Consider the following 12,403-nt stretch of genomic DNA (forward strand, 5'->3'; position numbering starts at 1 on the left):
CCACCTACGAGCAGTCTCCCACCCCTCACGGTTAAGCTGACAGCGCCACAGATGAACCGGAGCATGGAAAGGAAGCCGGACTGTCCCTAGAAATGCATTTAAGTTGACAAATCGGGTTCCACCGTATCTATTACGACTATGTATTTTTTCTAAAAATCGGATGACACTAAGAAATGAATCCCCTCTTCATGCCCGCTACACATCCTGCAATATTTTGAGGCTTCTTGGAGAAGATACTTTTCCCATTAATTAGAGCGAACCGGTGTTGTCAGATCACGGTTGCATCTCCTGTTCTCATCAAGGCTTCTACAACCGCATTCCCAGGCTCTGGTGCCCCCCCCCCCCGCCCCACCTATGATGCCACCAAGAGCAGGAGGAGGAGAGGCCATCTGACAAAATCTAGACTCTTCCCACCTCTATCCCTCCGTGCTCCGATTGAATCAAACTACCAGATTCACAGATACCACCAAAATGAACAACTTATATCTCCCTACACTAGTCCACCACTAATCCTTTGGGTTCCGGAGTGGCGTTCTACTCGCCGATAGCAACTCAACACCTCATATGGGGTAGTGAGCGCTAAATGAATACAACTTCAATTACAAACTGTGACAGTATTGTGGGGGCGCCAGGGCCTGAGCAGTACATTTCATGCTTGGACTTCCACTATGTGTCACCATGCTGTCACAACGACCGTAAACCATTTCTATGTAAATGTTTCCACTGACTGCAGCACCACAACACAGCTATCTTAAGTACTCATAAAGGACTAACAGATATACATTTCCGAGGTATACATCAACGTCTACTTTCATTGTCGTAGGAAAAAAAGTAGGGAAATGGAACGAGTTCAGTAGTACTTTTACATACATTTCTGCCGCCTATAAGAATGCCCACCACAATGAGCAGCAAAGGTGTACAAAGAATTGCTAGACCCTGCTATTACAACAGATATCTGTCCTAGTTGGAGAGTCTTTAGGAGGTTTAATGGTTTGGAAAAATGGGATAAAATGAGATGGAATGATGGTCTCACTGTAGAGGACCGAAAGCACGCCTCTGGATGCCTCGTGGTCCTGCCCTGCTGCGCTAGCATAACAGGCGCGGCACTAAATGCGAGCCCATACATCTGTGCAGCATTCAAGGGAGCATCTCTTGGTAAGTTTGACTCCCTTACAGTGGTTCACAGGGACTAAACACATAGGGATAATTTGCTTATTGGGTTGCAGTCATTGGATGTCCAAGATATTTTTAAACATGTGGAAATAGTAGACTAATGTGTGTGGCATTCCTCACTCTGGCCATTTTTACTCCTCGTGCCTGAGGGTCGGAGGGTGCAGTTGGGCTGCTGAATCTCCTGGCATGTGGGACGCGGCGCTGTTCCCTCTAGCATTAATACATATCTGACTGTGTTTAGGACTTGAGATCCCTCTTATCACTGTGCACTTTAAATGGCATAATTATTTTTCTCCTCCAAAGACCTCAGCATGGTTTTGCCTCTAATCCAAATAAGGCAGATTGCAAAGATCAATTTCGAAGTCTAATTAACGTACAATTTGCAAAAATCCAGCTTCACTTATTTCCTGAAGCAAAACCGCTTCGTTGCTCTTACCTATATGGATGATCCTCTGCGAGCATGTCTTCGGAGGGATGTGGCGGCAGAGGTGGCGTGACGTCATTCTCAGAGGTGTCTTCCTGTGCCATCAGCATCTCTGTACCTGGAACGGAATCAGCAGTGAATAAGGCAGTGGGTCAAAGAGCAAAGGCACCGAGATGAGACCAATGAAATCCGATGAACAAAGAGACATTGTTTAGACAGTTGCAATGTTAGTGTGAAATGCATTGCTCTAGGGATGCCCCTGCCAAGTCCTTCAGGGAGGATGAGGGTTCCTAAAACCAACTCTACAGACTCGTTTCACTAATGGGAATGCAATGACACAGGGGCATTCGGGTTCATTTCCAGCCCCTCAAGTTTTTCGCCTCATGCGGAGATCAAGATGGCAAACTCTTTTGGTGCAACCAGATCCTGTGCCTGGCTGGCATGTGGTTGAAACCTAGTCCCTTTTACAAATCAAGAGGGTCCAAGGATTTCTGTGAAGCTGGCTTTCCCTCACTGGGCCTCCAAAACATCTAGCCTTTCTCCCTTCGGGAGGATCCCAGTTACGGGCATTGTCTGCCTCAGAAGCGTTGCATTGGTTTCCAAAGGTTTGCTAAGATTGGATCTATCAAAACGGCGGCCCATGAATCTCACCACAGAACACCTTGACACATGCGCAATGCGGGCTGTTCAGGCTGCTTTGACCTGCACCACATGTTTCAACTCTTGTAGCTCCCCCTTCCTCGAGCAAACTTAAAGAACCTAACAAAAACTGTTCCAAGGGTCTCAGCGCTCTCTTTTCAACCAATGGAGATGCATTCTATTTCCTTTTCTCTCGCCAAGAGAGAACACTTTCCACTGGCCACAGTGGTCTTTTCTGTAACATTTACAAAAGGATGTAACCTGTAGTACATTGTTCTGCAGCTGCACAAATCTGTTTTAATCTTTTGTACATTATTGGTAGCTCTTTTCATAATTCTAGCACTGCTGTTACAATTTCCCGATTCCTTATTGGTTTGCTTCCTTGTATGTCTGATTGCGATAGGTAGACTTTCACATCCTAGGGTACTCCTTCACAAAGGGATCTTCTGTCTTTGGGTATAAGGTGGAATGGCTATTGTTTGCATCACTTGGGCGCCGGGGCTGTATTATGCATAGTGTCTTGGGGTGCACCGGGCATGTATACCCACTTAGGACTCCTCCCAGGCACTATGGTATTACAGAAGGGACCGCATATGCTTTCGCAGCCCATTCTGTAATACTGATAGTGGTGCTGCACATATAGCGCCAGCGCTATCTTAAGAGGGCATTCCCTCATTTGCATGGGAGAGTGGCTCTAGGCATATGAGAGAATCACTTAGCCTCTGATCCCGCACCCTATTATGGACATGGGCGCAGAGGCAAACCGGGCCTTAGGAGGTGCACTAACAGCTCACCACAAAGAGGTGGCACGCTGTCATTCTGTTCCCTGAAGGCAGTCCTCTGGGGGGAAGGAAAGGGTGTCGTCACATGGACCCCCTAGACATCCTCACTGCACTCGCCTGCATGGGGATCCCTGTCCACTCTTTCAAGTGCAGGTGGCTGCCACCTGCACTGTGGAACACAGAGCAGCTTGTAAGCAGCAGCTCTTTCACAGAATGTGTCACCCCCTGGCGGCGGGGTATTCATGATAATAGGGTGCACTGTCCCAGTCTGAGCCAGGCGCACCTTTTTTAATGTGTGTTGTGGCACAAACTGGCACAGTGCACTCTATGTTTAATAAGGTCCCTGGCATTCTTTCAAAATGACATCATAAGCGGACAGATTTATTCTCTTGATTGTTGAAGAACAACTGAAGAAGCTAGGTATATTAAGCTATAACACTAGGAAGAACTAAATCAAATCTGGAAGAAAAGCAGGGACTTCATAGTTTCCAAACATATGTATCGCTTGTCTGTCCTGACAAAGGCTCTCATAAACTTCCAGAGTGATATGACCTGAACTTTGCCCTCACATCTCTAATTTACTGAGGACGTGCTTCTGGCAGATGTCATTCAAGAACCAGGACTAGTTATGCTTCTCTAGGTTAAAGTTGCTAAGCTGCAACTCACTCGGTATGTTATTTACTAATCCACTGCTAGAAAGTCTCCTAGACAAACTGGCTAAGAGACTACGATTACTTGTTCAGAAACTCTCTATTCCTTGGAAAGACCTAACCTATACAGATACCATGTATGTTTAATGTAAAGTATGGTGATTACTTTTTGCAATATCTCTTAAAGCAGATCAGTATGGGAGAATGGGTAAAGGTTTCTCTAAAGTGAACCCCAGAATAACAGGGGTTTAAAAGCCGTAATCATTTTGAAATTGTGGGGGTGCTTTTAGACAAACTGAGACCAGACCAGGACATGTGCCCAGGATACCTCTGCTGCGATTCTAGGGTGGTTCGGGAATTGTGGATGATGGAGAGACGCTCCTCTTAGTCCTGCTGGATCTCTTGGCCGTGGTCAAACTATAGATGAAAACTTTTCTGGATTAACTGGCTGCGGTCTTGAATGCTTCCCAATCTACTGCTACCTCGTTTTGCTAATTTCTTATATGCAGTACTCATAAGGCCTGTGAGGGCCACCGCCGCTCTGCCTCAGCTAATGCTCCGTGTCTATATGGGTTTGGGTTTGCTTGATAGTCATATCAATGTATGGATTGCATAAGTGAATGGCGGATCCAGTTCTGGCCGGATTGGAAGTGACAGGGCTGTAGAACATTTCACAGTGAGAAGGATACAAATAGGAATGCCAGACCTATTGGCATGGCTAATGCTTCTTGGGGTTTGGATCTTAAACATAATGCCACTTTAAACAGATGTTTGTACTGTTTTAAAGTACTGATCCTAGTCGACGGCCATAACTTCCCATACAGGGGATTTTTTCACTGAATTTCTTGTAATTATAGACTTTAGCAATTTTCTAGTGGTTGCTTGACTCCTAACCTTGTAACTAATTGGCATGGTTTACACCTTGGCCTTTGGTATTAAGCACAGCCATGATTTCACCCATGTCATGTGCCCAGTATCAGGAATTGACAGCACAGGAAAAAAGGCAACTGCACCTAGCTAAAATTTACAGCATTCTTTTAAAGATCACACTTTGGAATGGCTGAACTATAGAGGTTTCAACGTGAGGCTGCTGGCTATCCTTAAGTGACAGCCCCGGTTAACAACCAGAACAGCCAACTCTTGCCAAAAATACATTAAATATTACTGACATCACAAGTCCTAGTGGAGAGACTTGGGGATCTAATGTATAGAAATGAAATAGAGAATATGGAAATGTCCCAAGCAAGTAAACATAGCACAAAGAATATGCATTATCAGATATGAAATCTCAAGGAAAGGGTCAAAACAAGATGCGAGGAACAAGTCACAGGACTAACTTGAGCTAATGATGTGTCAATGGACACTAGAGAATGAACCGAACTGCGTACCGAGTTTAACAAACGAGTGAATGAAAATAAGTGGCCGCACTGTTTACTAATGGAAGGGTTTGTAACAGAGATGATGGCCAAGTGACAGTAATAGGCAAATGATACCTATGTTGGAAATGGATAGACAAACTTTGAATCTGAAAACAATTGAGTCAGATAGATAATTAAGGCCCTTGTGCAAACCCTTGTGTATCAGGGATTGGAATTACATACTGTGCAGAGTTTACTGCAACCAGTAATTATCAAAAACTGCCAAAGTATACCGGTGGGAAAAAGCCAACTAAATATCAGGACAGGATAATTTTGGTTCAGAAATCGCCAAAATCTGCATTGTAAACCCAAGGTTGAAGAACCAAACTCACAATTAGAAGTAATTTCCACATCTAAAAAATATTGAACCCAGAGGTATCGAACTTCGTCTGGTGGGATGATTATCTCACCCACCTCAATGGCATTCGTCATTAGGGATTTCGGAAGCAAAAGGAGACAAGTAGGTGAGTGATATTAAAAATTAAAAGTTATAGAATGGAGTTAATCACCATTCAAAAGATAATCCAAAATGGTACATATTAGGCTCTATCTCTAAGTCGTCGGTGGTTCTGAAGCGGGGATTGATGATCTACGCTTGTGGCTCCCCATAGTAAAAAGCATGCTTTAAGGTGTGTTTAAAAGGGAAGTTACCTGGTTGGCTGCAACGTAGTAGGAAGGAAGTTCCAATACGATGGTGCTAGAAGGATAAACAATTGGAATCTCAATGTGGTCACGTGTTGTTTGCGGTAGGTTAGCAAGCTCAAGTCAATGTAGCACTAACATAGTTCTGGTGTTTACGGAGATAATTTTTGGCTGAGGTGTAGACATGATGCAATATTTACAAATCGATTACTAATAACAGCATTTTATGAAGTGCTCAGGATAAGCAGCTGCCATGCAAAATGGTGTTACTATTGAGAAGTGGGTGGAAAAGTCAGTGCCCTTGTCTGGAAGTGCAGAGCCATACCAAGCAAGTCAACATAGGGACTAAAACAATAATTGATTTTACTTTTACACAAGTGTTGTGTGAAAAGGAGAGGAAGACAGATGTATACACTTTCAGCACCTGGTACCTAGCTGTTGTGGCAGTAGTAGAGAGGACAATTCCCAAGTTCATGATTGGCTTAAAAATACTCACAGTTTTGTTGCAGAGAATGTCAGACAGAAATAGTATATTGGGTTTTCAGAAACAGTGGGGGAAGTAATGTATTGCTGGGATGGATAAACTGAGCACCATTACAGAGAGATTCGCCAAGAGGCATGTATCTGTTGGTAACCTGATATACAGGGACTAGAAATTGAGGTGTAGTATGCAAATGAGGACAACATTTGGTCGACATCAGTAAACCAGTGACGGGAGAAAGCAAATAAGGAAACAAAATCACCTAGAGTGGTAGTATATGAGGAGCAGAGAAGGGGTTCCAGTACTGAAGCTTCAGGTTTACCAACAGCAAGAACTATGGTGGAGAGTGAAAGATGTTCCAGGTGATTTAAAAAAAGGAAAAGTTAAAGGGATAGGCGGAGACCCAGTTGAGTACTATGATGGTGATGGCAAGAGATATAAGAGTTGTTAGTAGCAGAGTGTGCGATGTTATTGAAGAAGATGGAAAGCATTGAGGTTGCGATGAGTAAAAGCAATTATGAGGTGAAGAGTGAATAAGTTTGACACAGTGTGGAGAGGGAGGGACGTGCCAGGAGATTTAAAAAAAGGGGCAGTGAAAGAGACAGGTGGAGGACCAGTTGAGTACCATGTTGGAGAAGGCAAGACAGGAGAGAGTTGAGTAGCTGGGTATTCAATGGCATTGTAGAAGATCGAGAAGTATGCGCACAATGGCAGCCGTTCGTGAGACCCATGGCGTTCTGTCAGATAAAGTTGGTTTAACAGAAATGAGAAGACAAGAATAAAGCCGGGACTGGAGAGAGAAGGGGCATTTAAAAGCGCGAGAGGTCCTTAGCTGCTAACAATCTCCCGGTTTCCATGTTTAGTGATGGAAGGGAGGGGGCAATGCACATTTAATGTATTCTGTGATGCTGTGATGCTTCATCACATTAATGGCACAAAGATCTGAACGTACTAATCAGTATTTACATGTTTCATTTACGCGCAGCGTTGTGAATATGATTCAGCCTATTTACTAAAATGCCTGTAATTGTGGTACTTGGAAGCATCACAAAGGGAGGGAAAGGTGGGCGTGAATTATTCATCTAGAACAATAAACTTCCCTGGATAAATTAGGCCCTGATAGTTCATTACCTACTTCCCTCCGAGGCATGGAGTCAGGAGGGCTAAGCAAAGCAGTCTCATTTTTTTTTTAATAGCCTCACGCGCCAGAAAATCAAGATGTTCCATAGGAAATCTCAGGACATGCCACAGCACAGTCAAAATGTGCAGCTGTTTGTCTCATGAGCATAATTAAGAATGAAGATGCACACCTCTCACACTTTGTGAAGATGTTGGAGGATAGTTTGCATTTTGTCCACTCAAGAGTGTGGGGTAAATCAAAAATAAAACCCTGAATAACGTCATCATTTGGGGGTTTAGCACTTATTAAATGTCCAATAAGATTTCCCCAAGGCATTACTTTTTTTCCGTGCGGTCCCTGAGAAGTGTATACTTTGCGCCACACATTTTGTGAGCTTGCTCCTTTGGCTGGTTAGGGAATATTTGAGGCCTGCGTCAGATTATAGCCCTGCATCCGGTACTCTAATCACATATCCCTACACATCCCTATGTCCATGTGAGGAATCTTGCAGTGCTCAGACTTTATATGTTTAACTTCTATCCATTTACATCCCCACCATTACTTAGGCTCCATCACTGAATAACACTTCACCTACCTACATATCTATGTGCCTAGACCTTCACCCACGAGCCCTCTCCAGGGCCCCACGTTGGCCCCAGAAATAGGCTACACCTGCCCACTGTGTTTGTTGGAATTTATTAATATCCAGGACCATGAGGTCTGTTGCCTTCTTTCTAATTGTGAAGCCTCAATTCTATTTGTTCGTCTGTGTAAGTCTGCTAGAGAGACCTCAGTGATGTAGGGATGAATAAATGACTAACAATAAATGACAGGATCTTTCAATACTGCAGTATCGCATGCCTGTTATGTATTAATGCAGCTTTTTCATTGCACCCTGCTTTTAAATATTTGTAGATAACACATACATTTGCACAGTTTCTAAGCATTCCTTATTTTGGCAAAACATTGAATTTCGACATGGGCAGATCAAGCGCTTTGTTAGGTATCAAACAAATGTCCATGTAATGAAACCAAGATTAGAGCCTGGATCTCTTGACAGTGCAGGTAACTTTGTCAGACTGTTCTACACCTGCCATGCAAAGACACAGTGTAAGAATCAGAATACTGTTTTGTATGTTGAAGATTGCATAGTAAAATCCGCAGAACAATACTTGATGGTTAAAACAAAGCTGCATATCGAACAGACTGCAATTCAATCGCATGGCGGCAACTCATATGTAATGGGCAGATGTACAAGGATACTGTAGCCACAGTGGTGTTGTAAATACAAATATAGACCGATTAGCCAAAGTAAAATAATCTATTAAAATTTAAAAGCATTTGCAGCAGTGAAGTGGCTTCCTTCACAATCCAACCCTAGGCAAATCAATAAAATAACATAGGAAGAATAACTATGCTAAATAATGGTAAATTTGCAAACCACAAAATGGCTTGCTGATGAGAGTAGTAGGGGTAATAGGACCAGTTATTTGACCCCCCTCTTATTGAATGAGGCGAAATCCAGTGTCACTTGTCCATAGAAATGAGAAAACCCCTAACCCATTCATTCAGTAATAGAGGAGGAGGTACCTGGCCAAGTACTATTTTTTGTCAATATTCAATCATATGATTTAGTAGTAAGTGTCATCACTGCGAAAACTGGTAAATAAAATGGTTGAGAGCTCGTTGTTTCTTCAAGTTTTATTTGGAGTGTTTTGTGCTCATAATAAAGCAATCTTGTTGTGCAGCACAGCCAACACGTGTTTCGGCCCCTGTGACCCGTGAGCCGGGGATTTTTCAAGGCAGATGGTCTGAAGGACTGTCACTATAGATATGTGTGATGTCAAGGGTTTAATAGCGAGCTAAAGTAAATCGATATTCATGCGACTAAGTCCAAGATATACAAATGCTTCCCGGCTGCAATAACCTTCAAATCCTAAGCATTCTCTCCCTGGTCCAGATCAGTCGCCATTTGCCTCTGGATGTAGGTAACCATAAATTAGTGTTTTTTCTCTATCACGTTCTGCTGTCTTTCAGTTGCAAGAAGAAGAATTGTTGTAATTAAGATCGACCAAAAATGTTGCTGCGAGGCAGGAAGGAGAAAGGTGCTATGAGAAGGGTGCAATTACTTCCCGTTTTGCAATCACCATGGACTTAATGCGTATATCAGTTCACAAATTAGTGCAAAATGTTACAAGCTGGGCCAAGACATGATTGGTTAAAAAAAAAAAGTTTTAGGTAAGATTGGTGCATTCATCCAAAAGCTTCTTTGTCCAGTGACCCACCAAACTACCATGTTCAATAGCCACCTTTTCTAGCAACGCATTAGGAAGACCTAGGGAGCCACTAAGCTAGCTCAGTGAACTATTACAATTTGACAACTCGTTGATTAAGTGATACATAAGCACTCAGGTAATTTTACTTGCATTGAACATGAAAATCCAGTGGTACATCAGAATTTGAGTTTCATTTCCAACGCTGAAGAATGCATACAGGGAATCATTCTGGGTTTCAGACATGACATAGGAGGTGCTACGATGACCAACATTCCAGCAGACCTTTCCAGAATTATCTGCTGTCAAGTAACAAGAGTTCCACTGCCAAAATGCAGATTTAGCATGAAGGTTAACTGTGTGTATTTCAAGTAATTCTATGAGTGTAGGCGGTAAGGAGTGCGGCTTGACTGGTGATACTCAAAGGTATTCATGTGTAATATTGGCATATTAGTAGGGTCAAAAGCAGGGGCATCAGTGGTAAAATTCATCTTGGCTAAATGGAACTGAATACGGAACGTAGTTTGGAATACTCATCTGGCACTGCTCGTTCCAAGGTGAGGTCAGTATGGTAGTACGCCTGTGTTCTCTAGAAACATCCATATAAACTGTGCTTTAGGATCCGGGGGCCATGCATGTGTGAATCATCCAGTGCTAACCCATCACTTAAACATCCCTAAAGGTCTGAGAAGATCTTTTCATGAAACCTCGGAGGTCACTCATACTCAACCGCATGGTTATCCCTGAAAGAGCAGTCAGTTATTCACAAAAGTGCGAAGGGCACCACCCCATGATACATTTTACACCAGGATCTGCTCTTATTCATTCGGGCAAAACTGGATTCCTGCAACCAAAATATTTTCAACATCCCAAGAGCATTGCGCTTTTGCAGAGGAGGTAGAAGTTTTCCTACCTACAGCCCACGTCTGTAACTTCTGCACAAACTCTTATTCTCTATTTCTGCATGGAATCTAACCTTTGCCCCCCCCCCTTCACAAAAAAGGTCACATGACACACGTCCTAGAATATTTGCCCCACCACCACAAGAGAGTGAACACTGGTCATTTAGTTCACAGCACTCACTGCATGGGTCACCATAAAATATCAACACCACCGCAAAGTCAATAGTGCCATAAAGCAAAAATCTGGGGGGCCAAACATGAACAAGAACAATCCCCCCGAAGATCCTTCCAGTCGGTCAATTTCAAATACTGTCAAACCTAAAGTCCGACTGGAAGACATGCAACAGTATGTGCTCTTTAAATCATTAAGGAGGCAGTCAATGTTTGCTGCAAGATATGGGACACAACCTTATTTCAAAAGGCACGGATAACAAACCTAACCCAAAAATAAGAATTAACATCCACTGCATATTAATGCCAAACACAGAAGACATCTCTACCAATGCGGGCCACTCAATAAAGGCGAACCAGCAGACTGACCACATGGCACTAAATCAGTGCCGCAAGAACAAAGTTCATTACACATATATGGCTGTGTGAACATTACAAGGATCTACTAAGACATTTTAATCCAGATATGCTTTGGTAGGAAAAGATATTGCCACTGCCACTTTTAAGCATGAGTTAAGTATGTTGTCAAAAATGCAAACGGAGATACAGCATGCATGGCCAATATCGGACCATTTGTGCTATATAAGTATTCAACATCACAGTGAGTGGGGTACATTGTTGCAGCATTCTTTTGTTATAACATTTTTAATACGTTTTGAAATCCGCGGTATAAAGGACAAAACATCAGTACAACACCTTCATTGCTTCAGCGTTCTTACAATCCAATTCCAGTAAGCGCAACATTCTTAAAGAACTACAGAATAAAAAAACAACAACTGCTTTAATTCCGTACACGTCTAATCATGGCACAGGAACATGTCGAAAAGATTTCTTCCAGTGCTAATGTTGGTGCTTGTCTAGCAAGACCTAGGGCCAAACCTGTCTCTCTGAGATGCCACGGGGGAGGATGAATTCGAATTTAGCTCTGTGTAGGGCCAGAAAGCCATAGGAAAACATTCTATGTGGCTTTCCCTGCATCCTCCTGCCAGGAACTTTTTCCCAACAGTGAAGAAAATAACTCCCTAATTTAGCCCACTGAGTGTAAATACCGAAATATTATAAAAGGAATCAAGCACCACCTTGAGAAAAGCTGAACATGTACCAATAATTCATGCCAGGATATGGGGAGACATAGCTGTTATTTGGGGAATTAAAGAGCATTACCATTGTTCAAAATCTAAACTACTCTTTGGATGTGCAAAATGCAAAAAGATGTATATCCGTTGATTTTGTTGATTGGTTTGAGGTCCTCCAAAAATTCCAGTTCCTTATAGGTTACTGCTCAGAAAAATGCAGGCACGAACACTCCTAGTACAGTGTTTAAACACCGAATTTGATTGCTTGTTAAAAATGTGCCATCTGGTTGAGCTAAAAGTTAAGCAGCTGATCCCGCCTGGAATTTGTTTTTCTTTAGCATTACTGCGCATGTGTTTTTGCCTGGGCCGAGAGTACAAGCGGTGATGTAGGACCAAGTGTAAATGTAACTACTTGTTTTTGGTTGACTGTTTGGGTTGTCGGCAGAAAAAGTGATTTTGAGAATACTTTGTTCAACATGATTCTTTTCCTTTTTTATCCATTTCGTTGTACCAAACTTTTACCGCATTCGCTCCAACACAAATAGCAAGAAAGAAACCGTGGGTAAGGAGCCACTGCCAAGAGAATAATTCACATCTTCTGTGTCAGCACTTCAGATACTGCCTGGGTATATTTTTTTGTCTAGAGTTAACA

General features: G+C 42.7%; 1 protein-coding gene and 1 long non-coding RNA gene across 2 annotated transcripts in view; one reads left to right on the plus strand and one right to left on the minus strand.

The window, feature by feature from the left end:
* Positions 1 to 12,403, minus strand: part of PARD3B (par-3 family cell polarity regulator beta) — a 2,086,630-nt gene that overhangs the window by 989,526 nt on the left and 1,084,701 nt on the right. The window contains exon 14 of the mRNA XM_085648929.1: positions 1,610 to 1,715. Coding sequence (XP_085505055.1) covers positions 1,610 to 1,715 — 106 coding nt within the window. The remainder of the gene's footprint in view (positions 1 to 1,609; positions 1,716 to 12,403) is intronic.
* Positions 1 to 12,403, plus strand: part of LOC146858171 (uncharacterized) — a 167,419-nt gene that overhangs the window by 13,067 nt on the left and 141,949 nt on the right. The window lies entirely within an intron of this gene.

Source organism: Triturus cristatus, chromosome 3_2, assembly GCF_964204655.1.
Source record: "Triturus cristatus chromosome 3_2, aTriCri1.1, whole genome shotgun sequence".
Classification (NCBI taxonomy): Eukaryota; Metazoa; Chordata; class Amphibia; order Caudata; family Salamandridae; genus Triturus; species Triturus cristatus.